Below are 20,268 nucleotides of genomic sequence, written 5' to 3'. Positions count from 1 at the left end.
GTACGGGGCCCCGGTGGCAAGCGTGGTTACAAACAGGCAACAATCCGACTATTTCCGATTACATAGGGGCACAAACAGGGCCTGTCCCCGTTACTGTTCGCGTTGGCAATCGAGCCATTGGCCATAGCGCTGAGGGGCTCTAAGAAGTGGAGGGGGTGCTCAGAGGAGGAGAGGAACATCGGGTGTCATTATATGCGGATGATTTGCTGCTATATGTGGCGGACCCAGTGGAGGGGATGCCAGAGATAATGCAGACACTCAGGGAGTTTGGAGAGTTCTCGGGATATAAATTGAATATGGGTAAGAGTGAACTTTTTGTGGTGCACCCCGGGGAACAGGGCAGGGGGATAGACGACCTGCCGCTGAGGAGAGTAGCAAGGGATTTTCGATATCTAGGGATCCAGGTGGCCAGGAACTGGGGAACCTTGCATAAACTTAACTTGACGCGACTGGTAGAGCAGATGGAGGAGGACTTTAAGAGGTGGGACATGGTGCTCCTGTCATTGGCGGGTAGGGTACAGGCGGTTAAAATGGTGGTCCTCCCGAGGTTTCATTTCGTCTTTCAGTGCCTCCCCATACTGATTACAAAGGCCTTTTTTAAGAAAGTGGACAGGAGTATTATGAGCTTTGTGTGGGCTGGAAAGACCCCGAGGGTAAAGAGGGGGTTCCTGCAGCGCAGTAGGGACAGAGGGGGATTGGCACTGCCGAGCCTGAGTGACTAATATTGGGCCGCCAACGTGTCCATGATATGTAAGTGGATGAGGGAAGAAGAAGGGGCGGCGTGGAAAAGGCTGGAGATGGCGTCCTGTAAGGGAAGGAGTTTAAAAGCACTGGCGACGGCGCCGTTACCATTCCCCCCGAAAAAATACACCACAAACCCAGTAGTGGAGGCGACTTTGAAGATTTGGGGGCAGTGGAGACGACATAGGGGAGTGACGGGTGCCTCGGTGTGGTCCCCGATAAGGAACAATCACAGGTTCGTCCCGGGGAGGATAGATGGGGGATTCCAATCTTGGCAGCGAGCAGGAATTGGGAAGTTGAAGGACTTGTTCTTGGACGGGACGTTCGCGAGTTTGGGAGCATTGGTAGAAAAATACGGGTTGCCACCTGGGAATGCCTTCCGATATATGCAAGTGAGGGCATTTGCGAGGCAACAGGTGAGGGAATTTCCGCAGCTCCCGGCGCAAGGGATCCAGGACAGAGTGATTTTGGGGGCATGGGTCGGTGAAGGTAAAGTGTCCGATATATATACAGGGAAATGAGAGACGAGGGGGAGACGATGGTAGAGGAGCTGGAGGGTAAATGGGAGGAGGAGCTGGGGGAAGAGATTGAGGAGGGGCTGTGGGCAGATGCCCTAAGTAGGATAAATTCCTCGTCCTCGTGTGCCAGGCTTAGTCTGATCCAATTCAAGGTTCTACACAGGGTGCATATGACGGGAGCAAGGCTGAGTAGATTTTTTGGAGTGGAGGATAGGTGCGGGAGGTGTGCGGGAAGCCCGGCGAACCACACTCACATGTTTTGGTCATGTCCGGTATTGCATGGGCTCTGGGTGGGTGTGGCAAGAGTGATCTCAAAGGTGGTGGGGGTCCGGGTCGAACCGAGCTGGGGGTTAGCTATATTTGGGGTTGCAGAAGAGCCAGGAGTGCAGGAGGCGAGAGAGGCCGATGTTTTGGCTTTTGCGTCCCTCGTAGCCCGGCGAAGGATTCTACTTATGTGGAAAGAAGCCAAACCCCCGGGCGTGGAGGCCTGGATAAACGACATGGCAGGGTTTATAAAATTGGAGCGAATAAAATACGCACTAAGAGGTTCGGCTCAAGGGTTCACCAGGCGGTGGCAACCGTTCCTTGACTATCTCGCAGAGTGATAAGGGAAAACAGGAAAGACAGCAGCAGCAACCCAGGGGGGAGGGTGTATTCGGTGTTTGGGGTTTGTTTTTTTGTTTTTTGTTTCCATCCTAGTTGTTTATATTTATTTTTTCAGTATTATTATTTCTCATTTCTTGTTCTTTTTCTGCACTTGTTGTTAGTTTAATATATTGTTTAAATAACGGTCACTGTACATTTTGTTACAAAGTTGTAAAAATGGAAAATTCTTTTTGATCGAAAAACTTTAATAAAATATATATTTTTTAAAAAACAATAATAGCTTATTGTCACAAGTAGGCTTCAATGAAGTTACTGTGAAAGCCCCTAGTCGCCAAAATCTATATCAAACTGGAAAACTGCAGACAGACCTGGCTCCTCCCATTATTTACATCATCTTTATGTTCCATCACCTGCTGAGCTAGGACTACATACAAGCCCACATAAATTATCTACTCTCCAGGAAATCTCCAGGAATCATTACAATGTTGCATTAGGCATCTCTATGAAAACAAGTAAATGTCCAAATTACCTAACAGCACGTCTTTCGGGACGTGTGGGAGTATCGATAGGGTGGAGTGGGAGTATCTTTAGGGGTGGAGTGGGAGGAAAACGGAGGAAACCCACGCAGACACAGGGAGATCGTGCACACTCAGCACAGACAGTGACCCAAGCTGGGATCGAACCCGGGTCCCTGGGGCTGTGAAGCAACAGTGCTAACCATTGTGCTACCGTGCCACCCATATCCATACTTCATATTCCAGCATGTGCAGTATTTTGCTTTTAAGCTAAGTGATCAAATTATGTGGTCTATTGATTATAGGAAGTAGGACGCATGCTGCAGTTAGGGAGCTGCAGCAATCCGCAGCAGAGTCAGAACGATAATGAAGTACAGTGACAACACAAGAAGCAGCCAAAGCCTTTGCATGTAGGCCCCTGGCTGGGGACACAATGTAAACTAGCAGAAAGTTAGCGAGAGGGTAGAAGAACAAGCACAATGATGAAGAGGAAAGTATTGCAACCCCAGCCAGAGTAAAGGTAATACCTACTTGCTTATTGCTCGGTACTCTTGCTAAAATGGTCCGATGTTGATTTTATTCACAGAAAGTCAATATCAAATCACAATCGAGCCTCACACAGATGCTCGCACACCCCTCTAGGCATTGTTTAAACATTTCAGGCTCCATACTTACATGCCCTTGCTTCCAGCACTCTCTGAAAATATTCCAATTGTTCTTGTTGCTTGGATCTTGCAAGCACAGCAGACGCCCGCCACAGTACCAGGTGTGAGGGGTATCCGAGCCAAAAATCAGCACTTTCCCGGGCGCAGGCTTGGGGACATCTTGGTTATCACACATTTTGCTCGGCGCCTTTGACCCGTCACTGGAGGGTTTGCTTTGCACCAGCGAGGCAAAGATGTCATCAAGGAGGTTGGAAGTGCTACTTGATCCTGTATCAGACTAATACAGAAACATGTTTCTTTTAATTAGTGTTAGATCTGCACTTCTGTTATTGTATATCTGTGACATACAACTAAACATGCAGAAATTTTGACTACATGTCTCAGGTGCAAAGTAATTTTATTTGTGTATCTATTGATCGAGTATAAAAGGTGTTCTTGTTACAGAATTTAAAACATTCTCAATTTAGCCCCTGCAGAAGGCTTGGTCGAGATGACTGACTTAGTAATTCAAAATACAGTCACAATTCTTAGGTACAGTTCAAGACAAGCTGCGCAGTTTAAGATAGAATGAGAAAGTAGCAAATAGATAAGATAGGATAGTCAATAGTAGAGAATGATTCTAGAATGGAATTTTCAGTCCGTTACCATGATTTTTAAGAAGTTTGTTATCAATCTAAGTCAATTAATGCGTTGATTGGTTTCAATCAGTCTTTAATACATTTGATTTGATCAGCGCGTTTGTCAATCCAGTAAAAGAAACATTATTTCAGCAATCTTAGAATTAACAGTTATGTTGCTTCAACACATTCTTTGGTGGTGTTTATCATATATTGGTATGTGACATCTATGCTTATCATATATTGGTATGTGGTTTATCCAGGGCACGTAGCTGGATGATAGCCAATTCTCTCTTTCGGACAAAGGACTGTTCATGTACATATTCAGTGTCAACCTGACCTTGTTAGAATGTTGCATTTGCTAGTTCTTTTGCAAGCTGTCTGCTTTTTACAAACAGATATTTATTTTGTAGTCATGGTGGAATCCATATTTGACTGACTTTATGATTGCCTTTAAATCAATTATTAATTAACCCTCTTTTACCGTTAAGAAATAGTTAGTTTCATTCAATTAGTATCCGAATGTTCTTATCCAGATATTTTACAGGAGGAAAGCTAGTTCAGACAAACTGGCCACCCACCAGCACCAACTGTAACAACAGAGGCTTTAAGGATGACTGGTGTGGGAACAGCATCCTGTTGGCACAGCAGATTCCCATTTAATGTTTGGTGCATTTGGAGTCAGGACTTGGCAATGCCGCATTAATTACTCATCCCAAAGTGCCTCGGGAATGTGGCGGTGAGGTACTTTCTTGAAGCAACTGCACTTCCCAACTCAGTGGCTTGTTCGGCTGCTTCAGAGGACATTCAAGAGTCAACCACACAATGTGGGAATGGAGTCATAGGTACAGAGGAGGTGACTGGTGGCCTTCCTGAAGATTATTAGGTGAACAAGTTCAGCGCTTGGTGACAATAAAAAAGTTGGCACTTAATTTTGATTGTTTTTGGATTATGAAAAATCTATTCAATTCAATTTTGAATTTAAGATGCTGCCGTTTGAAGGGACCATCTCTGGGTTATTAGTCCAGAACCATAATTTTTTTTTAAAATAATTTTTTTTTTTTATTAAAGAGTACCCAATTCTTTTTTCCCCCCAAATTAAGGGGCAATTTAACGTGGCCAATTCACCTACTATGCACATCTTTTGGGATGTGGGGGGTGAGACACACGCAGAATGTGCAAACTCCACACGGACAGTGACCCGTGGGCAGGATCGAACCCAGGTCCTCAGCACTGTGAGGCAGCAGTGATAACCACTGGTCCAGAACTATAATTGATGCACTACCATACGCATGCAAAAAAAAAAAGAGACAATCTGACCCTACTGGGCAGTGTTATACTCGATTTGAGACTATTTAATGCCATCAAGTTCAGAGGGGCTGCTTCACTATCAGAGATGTATACTTTCTGATAAGATAGGGGCTGGTTTAGCACAGTGGGCTAAATCGCTGCTTTGCAATGCAGAATAAGGCAGTACGGGTTCAATTCCCGTACCAGCCTCCCCGAACAGGCGCCGGAATTTGGCGACTAGGGGCATTTCACAGTAACTTCATTGAAGCCTACTTCAATAAGCGATTATTATTATTAATATTATTAAGATATTAAGCGGAGGCCCCATGTACTCACTCTGGTAAAGATCCTCTGGCACTATTTCAAAGAGCAGAGGAGTTCTCCCCAATGCTCTGGCCAATACCGATCCCTCAACCAACATCACTAAAATGATATGGTCATTATCATTGTGAGATGTTTGCCATGTGGCCGTTTCCCAAATTACCACACTTTTTTTTTTTAAAAGCGCATCACTGGTTGTAAAATGCTTCAAGGATGTTGTGAAGTAAAAAAGGTGCAAATCTTCACATTCACCCCCACCCTACCCACACTATTGCTTTGCATCTGCAGCTAAACGAATTTCAAGATTCCTTCCCTTTGACTTTGAGCCAGAGACCTGTACCATTTGACTACCAACCAACAAAAGGTCAACACAGTTTTTGTGGACGGGTCATATGGACTTGAAACACTGGGCGGGATTCTCCCCTACCCAGCGGGACGGAGTGGTAGGAACCACTCCGGCGTTGGGCCGCCCCAAAGGTGCGGAATCCTCCGCACCTTTAGGGGCTAGGCCAGTCCCGGAATGGTTGGCACCCCGCCGGCTGGCGTGGAAGGCCTTTGGTGCCACGCCAGCCGGGGCCGAAGGGACTCCGCTGGCCGGCGCGAGTCCACGCATGCGCGGGAGCGTCAGCGGCTGCTGACGTCATACCCGCGCATGCGCAGGGGATGGGTCACCTACGCGTCGGCCATGGCGGAGGCCGACAGTCGGCGCGTAGGAAAAGAGTGCCCCCACGGCACAGGCCCGCCCGCGGATCGGTGGGCCCCGATCTCAGGCCAGGCCACCGTGGGGGCACCCCCCCCGGGGCCAGATCGCCCGGCGTCCCCCCCGAGGACTCCGGAGCCCGCCCGCGCCGCCAGGTCCCGCCGGTAAAGGACCTAGTTCAATTTACGCCAGCGGGACCGGCATAGAACCAGCGGGACTTCGGCCCATCGCTAGCCGGAGAATCGCCGGGGTGGGGCCACCGACCAGCGCGGTGCGATGAGATTCCCGCCCCCGCCGAATCTCCGGCTCCGACCCGGCGGGGGGTCGGAGAATCCCACCCAATAACTCTGATTTGCTCCCTCCACAGATGCTGCCAGACCTGCTGAGTTTATCCAACATTTTCTGTTTTTATAACAAAAGACAATTTTCACTCAAATTGCACTGAGTACAACAGCTCACAGTGACAGACGCAGAGTGATGATTTGTTGTAATTTGCCACATTTTAAAAGTAAACTTGCAAAATCTTGTAAAAAGCAGAGAAAGACAGGCAGAGGCCCAGCAAATTCCCGAGAGGCTGTACGAGACTCACCTTCCCCAAGCTGGAGGACAGGAGGTTTCTCAGTGAGCCGGTGGTGCTGCAGCTACTGGGCGTGAGGGTTAACAGACTGTTGAATGTTTGCAGCGATGCTGCAGGCTTCGACACGGCGCTCAAGGAGTCAAACAGGCCAACGGGCTTGATCTCTCGATTCAGCGAAGGTAGCTGTCGGCTTCCTGTAGGAAATATTGAACCGGTTAATGTGGGGGGGGGTCTGGATTTTGGGTACTGTCGACAAATTTCGAATTGATTCCTTCCCTGAATGGGGTTTTTAAACATTTGGCCCAGAAAATTTACACTAATTAAAACACAAGCTGGAATTCTGTTTCATGCATTCAGATAAAAAGTTTCGATAGCCAAAATGTTACTTTTTGAAGGTGTAGTGAAATGGAGAGCACTGAAGATAAATACAGACAAACACAAGTAACTATTCTTCATCATCTCTTGAACCCTCCACCTTGATGAGCGGAAAAGAGGTTTGGAGGTCATTAGAAAGAAGGGGAGCAGAGGGATAGATGTTGGACACAGCGCTGAACATAACATTTTGTCAAGATGTTAAAGTTTCTCGCTCTCCACAGATTCTGCAAGACCTGAACATTTCCAGTATTTTCTGTTTATTAAAAAGATCTGGGGCGGGATTCTCTGTCCGATGCTCCGCCTCCGTCAGGAGCAATTACCGATGGCGAGTTTCATGTAGGTCATAGAATTTAATGTGCCATCGAGTCTGCACTGGCCCTTGGAAAGAGCACCCTACTCAAGCCCACACCTCCACCCTATCCCGCAACCCAGTAACCCCACCTAACCTTTTGGACACTAAGGGCAATTTGTCATGGCCAATCCACCTAACCTGCTCACCTTTGGACTGTGGGAGGAAACCGGAGCATCCAGAGGAAACCCACGCAGACACCCGAGGCCGGAACTGAATCTGGGCCCCTGGAGCAGAGGGCCAGCGGTGCTAACCACTGTGCCACAGTGCCGACCACTTGTGGTTTTAAAAATTGGGAAACAGGCGCCACGGCTGCCGAGGGAAAGAGAGCAGGTAGGACATGTTCCCAGAGGCGCGATTGTAGGCTGGCTGGGAGGTAGAAGCAGGGGAGTGACCAGGAGATGGACTGTGGGGACTGGGTGACGCCCCCACAGAACCGGGACATCCAGGCCGCGGCCTATAAGAACAAAGAACAAAGAACAAAGAAATGTACAGCACAGGAACAGGCCCTTCGGCCCTCCAAGCCCGTGCCGACCATACTGCCCGACTAAACTACAATCTTCTACACTTCCTGGGTCCGTATCCTTCTATTCCCATCCTATTCATATATTTGTCAAGATGCCCCTTAAATGTCCCTATCGTCCCTGCCTCCACTACCTCCTCCGGTAGTGAGTTCCAGGCACCCACTACCCTCTGCGTAAAAAACTTGCCTCGTACATCTACTCTAAACTTTGCCCCTCTCACCTTAAACCTATGCCCCCTAGTAATTGACCCCTCTACCCTGGGGAAAAGCCTCTGACTATCCACTCTGTCTATGCCCCTCATAATTTTGTATACCTCTATCAGGTCGCCTCTCAACCTCCTTCGTTCCAGTGAGAACAAACCGAGTTTATTCAATCGCTCCTCATAGCTTATGCCCTCCATACCAGGCAACATTCTGGTAAATCTCTTCTGCACCCTCTCTAAAGCCTCCACATCCTTCTGGTAGTGTGGCGACCAGAATTGAACACTATACTCCAAGTGTGGCCTAACTAAGGTTCTATACAGCTGCAACATGAAATGAAACATAAGGCAGCAATCATGCTGCGCACTCCACTGACCACCATCAGTGGCCTGTGGTTGAGCAGTGACACCGGCCGGATGGGTGCCCCCACCCCACACACTAGGTACCACCGGTCAGCAGGGCATCACGCGGCCCACCCAAGGGCAACGCGACAGTAGTCCCTGCAGGAGGTTGCCAGACGGGGGCTGCGCAGTGTACTGCTGGCATGGATCGGGCCAACACCGGTACCCCTATCAGCAGGGATGGGCGCCTGTCAACAGGGACAGACACCAAGGCCAGAGGCCCCTACAATACGGGAAACAAATGGACCAGGGGGAACGGCTGGTTGTGGGGGACATGTGGGGACAGGGGCTGCAGTGCAGACCAGGGCCACTGTGTAGTGCGGTGGACCTGGTTGGACACGCTTTACGCACCATGGTAACATGTCTGCCTTTGACCCAGAATCCAACCAGGAATGGTGGCCTTCATCCTGGCCTCCACTGCCTTGGGGGGGATGCACGGAGAGTGTACAAGCAGGAGCTGCTTGAAGACGACCCTGCAGCAGCGGAACCTGCCCCACAGAAACAGGACTTGCCGGTGAGGATGGATAGCCGGTCACCCTAACAAGCCGAGGAGGTGGGACGGAGGTGCTGCATCAGGTCTCGTGTGTACAGGCAGCGCCCGTCACTAGAGGACCTGCCGGAACAGGCATGCTGTTGAAGACTCCAGCCAAGCAGGGGAACCATACAACAGATCTGCCGGATCATGGTGCACTGGCACCATGGGGATATGGGGGAGGACATCTGCTTCCGGTGGCCGGGAAGGTGACAGTCGCCCTGAACCCAGGTCCTTCCAGGTGCCGAGTGGGCCCTGTCTGAGATCTCACAGACCTCAGTCACGGAGACCCTATACCCGCTCAGCACAATGTATCAAATTCAATGTGGACCGAGCCCACCAGGACGCCCGGGCAGCAGGGTTCACCATCATCGCCGACATGCCCCGGGTCCAGTGGGTGATCGACTGGATGTATGTCCCCTACGCGCACTGGCTCATGACAGGCTGCTCTTCACTAACCAAAAGGGGTTCCACTCGATGAACGTGCAGCTGGTGTGTGACCAGCAGGTGCACATGATGCACGTCGGCGCCCAATACCCGGGCAGCGTGCACGGCACCTTCATCCTGGCACAGTCAACAGTTCCTGACTTTGTTGCAGCACACTCCCAGTGAGGGCTTGGCTATTTGGCGACACGGGTTATCCACAGCGGTCGTGGCTGATGACGCCTATCCGAAGGTCAGACAGATGCAGAGACCTGCTACAACTATGCTCATGCAGCGAACAGGGGCGTGATCAACCGGTGCTTCGACATTCTGAAGATACGGTCCAGGTGCCTGGACCACTCTGGAGGAGCCCTCCAGTGCAGCGCGAGGAGTGTCTCCCATGTTGTGGTGGGCCTGCTGTGTCCTCCACAACATCGCGCAGCAGAGGAACGATGTGCTGGAAGAGGAGGATGAACGCCAGGCTCGTCCAATGAGGAGGATGCAAGGGCGAGGATGGGCAGGATATGGGGCCCCGGATTCTTCTGCCCCACTCGCCGCAAGAACACCACGGGCAAGAGACCGACAATGGAAAAATCCATTGACCTCGGACGGGATTCTCCAGTCTCTGGGCGAACATGGCCAGATAATCCCGCCCATAGTCTCTGAAACAAAGAATCCCGCCCCTGAAGGGAGTTCAAGAATTACTGCTGTAATATCTCACTGCTACCACTAGAGGATGCAGAGGGGCAAGGAAAAATTCAAATAGTAAAAGACTTATTCACCGATCCAGAATTGTAATGTCATTTTCCTCAGGTATTTCATACAAGCCATGAAGTACGACTGCGATTAGAAGACTGCAATCTAATCAAGCCATTTACATGATATATAGTCACTGAAAAAAAAAATTCAAGAGCAAAGCTCAGGCAATTTATATTCATCTTCTGAACTTGGTGATTACCATCTTGTTAATCATTCCAGGATTTTAGAAGGCTTCGTAAATTTTATGAGGTGATTTCATTCCTTCTTTTAGTGCAGTCAGCACTAGCTACTACTGTTAACATTGGCTAGATTATTGATGTGGGATGATGTTCAAATTGAATTAATAAATGCTGGGTCACTACTGTAAGCTTATCGAAAAGTAAATAGCAATGATTACAGGAACATTCTGTAACGACTGTAACATTCCACCCCACCCAATTAATCTCAAAAACCTTCGGCCATGGATCACATTACTCACATCGGAGGAACAGAATTCCACCAGTCATTTTTCTATTATATGTTTTTTCTGAACGGCTCACGGCATAGAAGCAAATGACACAGGTCCTTTGCAATGATCTGCTGCATGAACCATATTATTCTACCAGTGGCAGCACTGCTGCCAGTTGCAGTTGCTGCACTGTGAGAGGGTACAGAGATGTTGCCAGGACTGTAGAGCATTGGCTACTGGGGTGGATCGGATGGGCTGGGGCAGTGTTCTACGGAGCGAAGGGAGAGGTGTGTGGAATTTTGTTCCCCTTGATTGAGGGCGGGGGGTAGACCCATGGCCAAGGGATGGGCATTTGGGGTGGGACGTTTGGAGGAGGGGATTTGGCAGGGGAAGAGACGGATTAACATCGCAGGTGAATGAGGCTACCTTTAACATCGCTCAGGCCCATAATCCATGTGAAGGGAGAGTCCTCTTTCTTCTTCAGGGTTGTTGCAGCAAAGGGGGCAGTTATGTTACTGCTGGTGCTCGTCACACTTGGTGTAGAATTGCATTCAGGGGTTGCTGGTTTATTACAGGTTGATCCTTCGCTAGTATTGAATTTCTGGAATACAGGCAAAAGACATTCAAAATTCAATAGAGGACATTCACAGTAAAACACACCTCTGGCATACTCTCTTTCAAAACCTGGCATGTGAGAAAGGGGAGAACCACGAGGGCCAACATAATGGTGGTGGTGGTGGTGGAGGGGACGACATGAGAAAACATGTTTACATTAATTATGGGACCTGGGGCTGCCACGTGGCACTGAGGACCCGGGTTCGATCCCCGCCCGTGTGGAGTTTGCACATTCTCCCCATGTCTGCGTGGTTCTCAACCCTACAACCCAAAGATGTGCAGGATAGGTGGATTGGTCACATTAAATTGCCCCTTAATTGTAAAAAAAAATAATTGGGTACTCTACATTTTTTTTTTTAAAGTTATGGGACTGGGTGTCACTGGCTATACCAGCATTTATTGTCCATCCGCAACTGCCCTCGAGAAGGTGTTGATTTTCCTTCTTGAATCACTGCAGTCCCCGAGGTACAGGTACATCCACAGTGCTATTGGGAGGGGGCTCCAGGATTTTGACCCAGCGACAATGAAGGAACGGCGATATATTTCCAAGTCAGGGTGGTGAGTGACTTGAAGGGGAACGTCCAGATGGTGGGGTGCCCAGATAGCTGCTGCCCTGTTCCTTCTAGATGGTAGTGGTCGGGGTTTGGAAGATGCTGCCTGAGGAGCCTTGGCAAGTTCCTGCAATGCATCTTGTAAATGGTACACACGGCTGCTACTGTGTGTCGGTGATGGAGGGATTGAATCAGAGAATCCACGGCACGGAGTCAGGCCCTTCGGCCCAAACTGGTCCATGCCAACCAAAAAGCCCATCTAAGCTAACCCCATTTGCCTGCATTTGGTCCATGTCCCTCTAAACCTTTCCTACCCATGCATCTGTCCAAATGCCTTTTAAAATGTTGTCAATGTCCCTACCTCAACCACTTCCTCCGGCAGCTCATTCCACATAAGTACCACCCTGTGTGTAAAACAAGCTGCTCCTCAGGTTCCCTTAATTCTTTCCCCTCTTAACTTAAACCTATGCCCTCTAATTCTTGATTCCCCAACCCTGGGAAAAAGGGTTCACCCGATCCATGCCTCTCATGACCTTATACACCTCGATAAGATCAACCCTCAGTCTCCTACGCTCCAAAGAAAAAAAGTCCTAGCCTGTCCAATCTCTCCCTATAACTCAGTCCCTTGAGTCCTGGCAACATTCTTCTAAATCTCTTCTGCACTCTCTTCCGTTTAATAGCATCTTTTGTATAGCAAGGCGAACAAACTGAACATAACACTCCAGGTGCAGCCTCACCAACATCCTGTACAACTGCAACATGAACTTCCAAACCTCTATATGCAATGCCCTGACTGATGCCAGCATGCAAAAGCCTTCTTCACTGCCCTGTCTACTCGTGACTCCACCTTTAGAGAACCGCGCACCTGAACTCTCAAGGTCCCTCTCTTCCACGATACTCCCCAAATATTATTCACCGTGAAAGTCCTACCTTGATTTGACTTTCCAAAATACAGCATCCTGCTGCAATTTTTTATAACCTTCCTCACGGTCGACATACCACCTATTTTAGTGTCACCTGCAAACTTATCAATCGTGCCTTGTACATTCTCATCCAACTCGTTGATATAGATAACAAACAGCAATGGGCCCAGCACTAAACCCTGAGGCATGCCATTAGTCATAGGCCTCCAGTCCGACAAACATCCTTCCACCACTACCCTCTGCTTCCTACCATCAAGCCAATTATATATCCAATTTAGCAGCTCTCCCTGGATTCCATATGATCTAACCTTCAAGAGCAGCCTACCATGTGGAACTTTATCAAAATCCTTACTGAAGTCCATATAGACTACGTCTACCACCTTGCTCTCATCAAACTTCCTGGTCACTTCATCAAAGAACACTTTTTTTTTTTTTTTTAATTAAAAAAAATTGTTGTGAAGGTTTTCATAAAATATCAATAACAAAATGAAAAAGGAACCCAACAGGGTTAAGTACAAAACACAGTCCAGAAAAGCAACTCTCCATACCTCCCTTCCCCCTGTACATAAATAATAAATTAACATTAACACCCCGACTTAACACAACAGGTATATACACCCCCTCAGACCCTCCAGTGTAAATAACAAAAACAAAAATAAAGTAAACCCCCCCCCCCCACCCGCTGCCATTGACCAATGTCTACCTTTCTGACAGGAAGTCTAAGAACGGTTGCCACCGCCTAAAGAACACTTGTACCGACGCTCTCAAGGTGAATTTCACCCTCTCCAACTTAATAAACCCCGCCATATCGTTGATCCAGGATTCCACGCTTGGGGGCCTCGCATCCTTCCACTGAAGAAGAATCCTTCGCCGGGCTACCAGGGACGCAAAGGCCAGAATACCAGCCTCTTTCGCCTCCTGCACTCCCAGCTCCTCGGCGACCCCAAATATTGCGAGCCCCCAGCCCGGTTTGACCCTGGATCCTACCACCCTCGACACCGTCCTCGCTACGCCCTTCCAAAATTCCTCCAGCGTTGGGCACGCCCCGAACATATGGGTGTGATTTGCTGGGCTCCCTGAGCACTTTGTCCTCACCCCCAAAAAAACTGCTCATCCTTGTCCCGGTCATGTGTGCCCTGTGCAGCACCTTAAACTGTGCGAGGCTGAGCCTCACGCACGATGAGGAAGAGTTCACCCTCCCTAGGGCATCTGCCCACGACCCTTCCTCAATCTCTTCTCCCAACTCCTCCTGCCACTTACCTTTCACCTCCACCACCGAGGCCTCCTCCATCACCTGGTAAGTTTCCGAGATCTTCCCCACTCCAACCCCCCCGCACCCCCCCCCCCCCCACCCCTCCCTGAGAGTACCCTGTCCTGCACTGTGTGTGGCAGCAGCCGAGGGAATTCCACCACCTTCCACCTGGCAAACGCCCTTATCTGCAAGTACCTGAAGGTGTTCCCCGGGGGGGAGCCCGTACATCTCCTCCAGCTCACCAAGGCTCACAAACTTCCCGTCCACAAACAGGTCCCCCAACCTTCGTATCGCTGCCCTGTGCCACCCTGAAAACCCTCCATATGTTCTCCTTGGGACAAACCGGTGGTTCCCCGGTATTGGGGTCCACACCGAGGCCCCAACTTCCCCCCTGTGCCGTCTCCACTACCCCCAGATTTTGAGGGCAGCCACCACCACCAGGCTCGTGGTATACCTCCTTGGAGGGAACAGCAACGGCGCCGTTGCCAGCGCCCCCAGACTCGTACCCACACAAGACGCCGTCTCCAGCCTCTTCCATGCAGCCCCCTCCATCACCCACTTGAGCACCATCGTCGTATCGGCAGCCCAGTAGTACCAACAGAGGTTGGGCAGCACCAGTCCCCCCCCATCTCTATTCCGCTCCAGGAACACCCTTCTCACCCTCGGAGTCCCATTATACTCCTGTTGACCCGCCTAAAGAAGGCCTTCAGGATTATCATAGAATTTACAGTGCAGAAGGAGGCCATTTGGCCCATCGAGTCTGCACCGGCTCTTGGAAAGAGCACCCTACCCAAGGTCAACACCTCCACCCTATCCCCATAACCCAGTAACCCCACCCAACACTAAGGGCAATTTTGGACACTAAGGGCAATTTATCATGGCCAATCCACCTAACCTGCACATCTTTGGACTGTGGGAGGAAACCCGAGCGCCCGGAGGAAACCCACGCACACACAGGGAGGATGTGCAGACTCCGCACAGACAGTGACCCAAGCCGGGAATCAAACCTGGGACCCTGGAACTGTGAAGCAATTGTGCTATCCACAATGCTACCGTGCTGTCCCTAAATACGATAAACATGGGGAGGCACTGGAACAGGAACAAAAACCTTGGGAGCACCGTCATTTTGACTGACTGCACCCTACCCGCCAAGGACAGCGGCAACGCGTCCCACCTCTTGAACTCCTCCTCCATTTGCTCCACCAGCCTTGTGAAATTAAGTCTATTCAGGGCCCCCTAGCTCCTGGCCACCTGGATCCCCAAATACCTGAAGCTCCTCTCCGCCCTTTTTAGTGGGAGCTCGCCATCCCCCTCTCCTGGTCCCCTGGGTGAACCACGAACAGGTCGCTCTTCCCCATGTAGAGCTTGTACCCTGAAAAATCCCTGAATTCCCCCACCGGGTCCGCCACATATAGCAGCAAGTTGTCCGCCTAGAGCGACACCCTATGATCCTCCCCACCCCGCACCAACCCCCTCCAGTTCCTCGGCTCCCTCAGTGCCATAGCCAGGGGTTCAATCGCCAGTGCGAAGAGCAGGAGGAACAGGGGACACCCCTGCTTCGTCCCTCAGTGCAACCGAAAGTACTCTGACCTCCTCCTGTTCGCGGCCACACTTGCCATCGGGACCTCATACAACAGCCTAACCCACCTGACAAACCCCTCCCCAAACCCAAACCTCTTCAGCACCTCCCACAGGTACCCCCACTCTACCCTATCGAAGACTTTCTCAGCGTCCATCGCCACCACTATCTCCGCCTCCCCCTCCCTCGCCGGCATCATGATAACGTTCAAAAGCCTCCGCACATTCGCGTTCAACTGTCTCCCCTTCACACACCCCGTCTGGTCTTCATGGATGATCTGCGGCACACAATCCTCAATCCTCGTGGCTAAGACATTCGCCAGCACCTTGGCATCTACATTTAGCAACGAAATTGGTCGGTAAGACCCACACTGCAGGGGATCCTTGTCCCGCTTCAGGATCAAGATCAGTGCCCGGGACATCATCGGGGGCAAGGCCCCCCCCTCATTGAAGGTCCTAACTAGCAACAGGTCCATATATTTTTTATAGAACTCGACCGGGAAACCGTCTGGCCCCGGTGCCTTCCCCGCCTGCATGCTTCCTATTCCTTTGGTCAGCTCCTCCAGCCCAATCGGGGCCCCCAATCCCGCCAGCAGTCCCTCCTCCACCTTCGGAAACCTCAATTGGTCCAGGAAGCGGCCCATCCTTCCCTCCTCCCGTGGGGGCTCGGACCGGTACAATTCCTCATAAAAGTCCCTGAAGACCCATTGATGCCAACCCCACTCCACACCACACTCCCTCCCCTGTCCTTAACTCCCCCGATCTCCCTAGCTGCGTCCCGCATCCGAAGCTGATGTGCCAGCATCCGGCTTGCTTTTTCCCCATACTCATAAATCTCCCCCTGGGCCTTCCTCCACTGCACCTCCGCCTTCTTGGTGGTCACCAGGTCGAATGCGGCCTGGAGACTGCGCCTCTTCCTCAACAATCCTTCCTCGGGCACTCCGCATACCTCCTGTCTACCCTCACCATCTCCCCCACCAGCCTCTCCCTCTCCCCCCGCTCCCACCTCTCCTCGTGGGCCCTAATGGAGATCAGCTCTCCCCTAACCACCGCCTTCAGCGCCTCCCATACCATCCCCACTCGGACCTCCCCATTATCGTTGGCCTCCAGGTATCTCTCTATACTTCCTCGGACCCGCTTGCTCACTTCCTCGTCCGCCAACAGCCCTACCTCCAAACGCCACAACGGGCGCTGGTCCCTCTCCTCCCCCAGCTCTAAGTCCACCCAAAGCGGGGCGTGGTCCGAAATGGCTATCGCCGAATACTCGGTATCCTTTACTCTCGCTATCAGCGCCCTGCTCAAAATTTTAAAAATCGATTCGGGAATAAGCGTTATGGACACGTGAGAAGAATGAAAATTCCCTAGCCCCCGGCCTTGCAAATCTCCAAGGGTCCACCCCTCCCATCTGGTCCATAAACCCCCTCAGCCGCCGCTGGCTTCCTACCCGTCCTAGACCTGGAGACCAGTGCCGGATCCAGCACCGTGTTAAAGTCTCCCCCCATTATCAGGCCCCCCACTTCCAAGTCCGGGATCCGACCCAACATGCGCCGCATAAAACCCGCATCGTCCCAGTTCGGGTCATACACATTGACCAGTGCCACCCTCTCTCCCTGCAGTTTACCACTTACCATTACGTACCTACCACCATTATCTGCCACGATTCTCGACGCCTCGAATGACACCTTCTTTCCCACCAAGATCGCCACCCCTCGATTTTTGGCATCTAGCCCCGAACGGAATACCTGACCTACCCACCCTTTCCTCAATCGTACCTGGTCTGCCACCTTCAGGTGTGTCTCCTGGAGCATAACCACATCCGTCTTCAGTCCCTTCAGGTGCGCGAACACGCGGGCCCGCTTGACCGGCCCATTCAGTCCCCTTACATTCCAGGTTATCAGCCGGATCAGGGGGCTACCCGCCCCCCTCCCCCGCCGACTAGCCATAACCCCTCCCCGGCCAGCCACGCGCCCGCACCCCACGCCCGGCCCGTTCCCCACGGCGGCAGACCCCCGTCTCGAACCCCCCCCCCCCCACTCGCTCCAGCCCCCCCTTGACCTTAGCAGCAGCAACCTGCCCTAACCACCCTCACCGACCAGAAAGAGAAAACGCAAAGAAAAAGAAACCAAGAGCAAAGGGCCCCCCCTCAAAAAGTAACATATCAACCGCAGTCCCCAAACACCCATCCCAAACCTCAATCTGTGTCCAACGTCTCGGCCTGAACAAAGGCCCACGCCTCCTCCGGAGAATTAAAATAATGGTGCCGGTCCTTGTAGGTGACCCACAGTCGCGCCGGCTGCAACATGCCAAACTTCACCCCCTTCCTGTGCAGCACCGCCTTCGCTCGATTGTACCCGGCCCTCCTCTTCGCCACCTCTGCACTCCAGTCCTGGTATATTTGAACCTCCGCGTTCTCCCACCTGCTGCTCCTCTCCTTCTTGGCCCACCGGAGCACACACTCCCAATCGACGAACCGATGGAACTGCACCAGCACCGCCCGCGGAGGCTCGTTAGCCTTGGGCCTCCTCGCCAGCACTCTATGGGCCCTTTCCAGCTCCAGGGGCCCCTGGAAGGACCCCGCTCCCATCAGCGAGTTCAACATGGTGACCACATAGGCCCCCACGTCCAGCCCCTCCAGGAGGCCCAGAATCCGCAGATTCTTCCGCCTCAACCGATTCGCCATCTCCTCGAACCGCTCCTTCCATTTCTTGTGGAGCGCCTCATGCGCCTCCACCTTTACCGCCAGGCCTAAGATCGCGTCCTCGTTGTTGGAAATCTTTTGTCGGGCCTCGCGGATCACCACCCCCTGGGCCGTCTGTGTCTCCAGCAGCTTATCAATAAAAGCCTTCATCGGCTCAAGCAGGTCCGCTTTAATCTCTCTAAAGCAGCGCTGGATGCCCTCCTGTTGCTCCTGCGCCCACTGCCTCCACGCTGCCTGGTCTCCGCCCGCCGCCATTTTGTTCTTCTTCCCTCGCACCTTCTTCGGGTCCACCACCACCTTTTTAGTTACCCCTCTCCTGGTAAAAGCCATACACTGTCGGGGAATTGTTGTAATCTCCTTCCCACACCGGGAAACGTCGAAAAAGTGCCATTGGGGGCCCTGAAAAGAGCCCAAAAGTCCGTTTTTGCGGGAGCTGCCGGATGTGCGACTTAGCTCCGCATAGCCGCAACCAGAAGTCCTCATCAAAGAACTCTTAACAAATGTTTGTAGATGGTGCCAATCAAGCGAGTTTCTTTGTGCACAATGGACCATCAACCAACACAGAACATTCAAATCAGGAGGGCAAAAAGGGGACATGAAATTGCTTTGGCAAATAATGCAAGGGAGAATTCAAAGAGATTCTACAAATACATAAAGGGGAAAAGAGTAACTAGGGACAGAGTAGGGCCTCTTAAGGATCAACAAGGGCATCTATGTGCAGAGCCACAAGAGTTGGGTGAGATCCTGAATGAATATTTCTCATCGGTATTCACGGTGGAGAAAGGCATGGATGTTAGGAAACTAAGGGAAATAAATAGTGATGTCTTGAGAAGTGTGCATATTACAGAGGAGGAGGTGCTGGAAGTCTTAAAGCGCATCAAGGTAGATAAATCCCCTAGACCTGATGAAATGTATCCCAGGATGTTGTGGGAGGCTAGGGAGGAAATTGCGGGTCCCCTAACAGAGATATTTGAATCATCGGCAGCCACAGGTGAGGTGCCTGAAGATTGGAGAGTGGCGAATGTTGTGCCCTTGTTTAAGAAGGGCAGCATGGAAAAGCCTGGGAACTACAGACCGGTGAGCCTAACGTCTGTAGTAGGTAAGTTGCTAGAAGGTATTCTGAGAGACAGGATCTACAAGCATTTAGAGAGGCAAGCACTGATTCGGGGCAGTCAGCATGGCTTTGTGCGTGGAAAATCATGTCTCACAAATTTGATTGAGATTTTTGAGGGGGTGACCAAGAAGGTAGATGAGGGCAGTGCAGTAGACGTTGTCTACATGGACTTTAGCAAAGCCTTTGACAAGGTACCGCATGGTAGGTTGTTGCAGAAGGTTAAAGCTCACGGGATCCAGGGTGAGGTTGCCAATTGGATTCAAAATTGGCTGGACGACAGAAGACAGAGGGTGGTTGTAGAGGGTTGCTTTTCAAACTGGAGGCCTGTGACCAGTGGTGTGCCTCAGGGATCGGTGCTGGGTCCACTGTTATTTGTGATTTATATTAATGATTTGAATGAGAATTTAGGAGGCATGGTTAGTAAGTTTGCAGATGACACCAAGATTGGTGGCACAGTAGATAGTGAAGAAGGTTATCTAGGATTGCAACGGGATCTTGATCAATTAGGCCAGTGGGCCGACGAATGGCAGATGGAGTTTAATTTAGATAAATGTGAGGTGATGCATTTTGGCAGATCGAATCAGGCCAGGACCTACTCAGTTAATGGTATGGCGTTGGGGAGAGTTATAGAACAAAGAGATCTAGGAGTACAGGTTCATAGCTCCTTGAAGGTGGAGTCGCAGGTGGACAGGGTGGTGAAGAAGGCATTCGGCATGCTTGGTTTCATTGGTCAGAACATTGAATACAGGAGTTGGGACGTCTTGTTGAAGTTGTACAAGACATTGGTACGGCCACACTTGGAATACTGTGTGCCGTTCTGGTCACCCTATTATAGAAAGGATATTATTAAACTGGAAAGAGTGCAGAAAAGATTTACTAGGATGTTGCCGGGACTTGATGGTTTGAGTTATAAGGAGAGGCTGGATAGACTGGGACTTTTTTCCTTGGAGCGTAGGAGGCTTAGGGGTGATCTTAT

The 20,268-nt window shown here is 50.9% G+C and overlaps 1 protein-coding gene across 1 annotated transcript in view; it reads right to left on the bottom strand.

Annotated features, from left to right (window-relative positions):
• The window catches only part of LOC140409249 (lysine-specific demethylase 3A-like), a 119,390-nt gene that overhangs the window by 32,032 nt on the left and 67,090 nt on the right, over positions 1-20,268 (bottom strand). The window contains exons 15-17 of the mRNA XM_072497581.1: positions 10,988-11,162; positions 6,563-6,744; positions 3,056-3,322 (exon numbers count right to left, since the gene is read on the bottom strand). Coding sequence (XP_072353682.1) covers positions 3,056-3,322; positions 6,563-6,744; positions 10,988-11,162 — 624 coding nt within the window. The remainder of the gene's footprint in view (positions 1-3,055; positions 3,323-6,562; positions 6,745-10,987; positions 11,163-20,268) is intronic.

The sequence above is a fragment of the Scyliorhinus torazame genome, chromosome 3 (assembly GCF_047496885.1).
Source record: "Scyliorhinus torazame isolate Kashiwa2021f chromosome 3, sScyTor2.1, whole genome shotgun sequence".
Classification (NCBI taxonomy): Eukaryota; Metazoa; Chordata; class Chondrichthyes; order Carcharhiniformes; family Scyliorhinidae; genus Scyliorhinus; species Scyliorhinus torazame.
The sequence above is the reverse complement of the archived record's forward strand: the minus strand, read 5'-3'. Positions and strand labels throughout refer to the sequence as shown.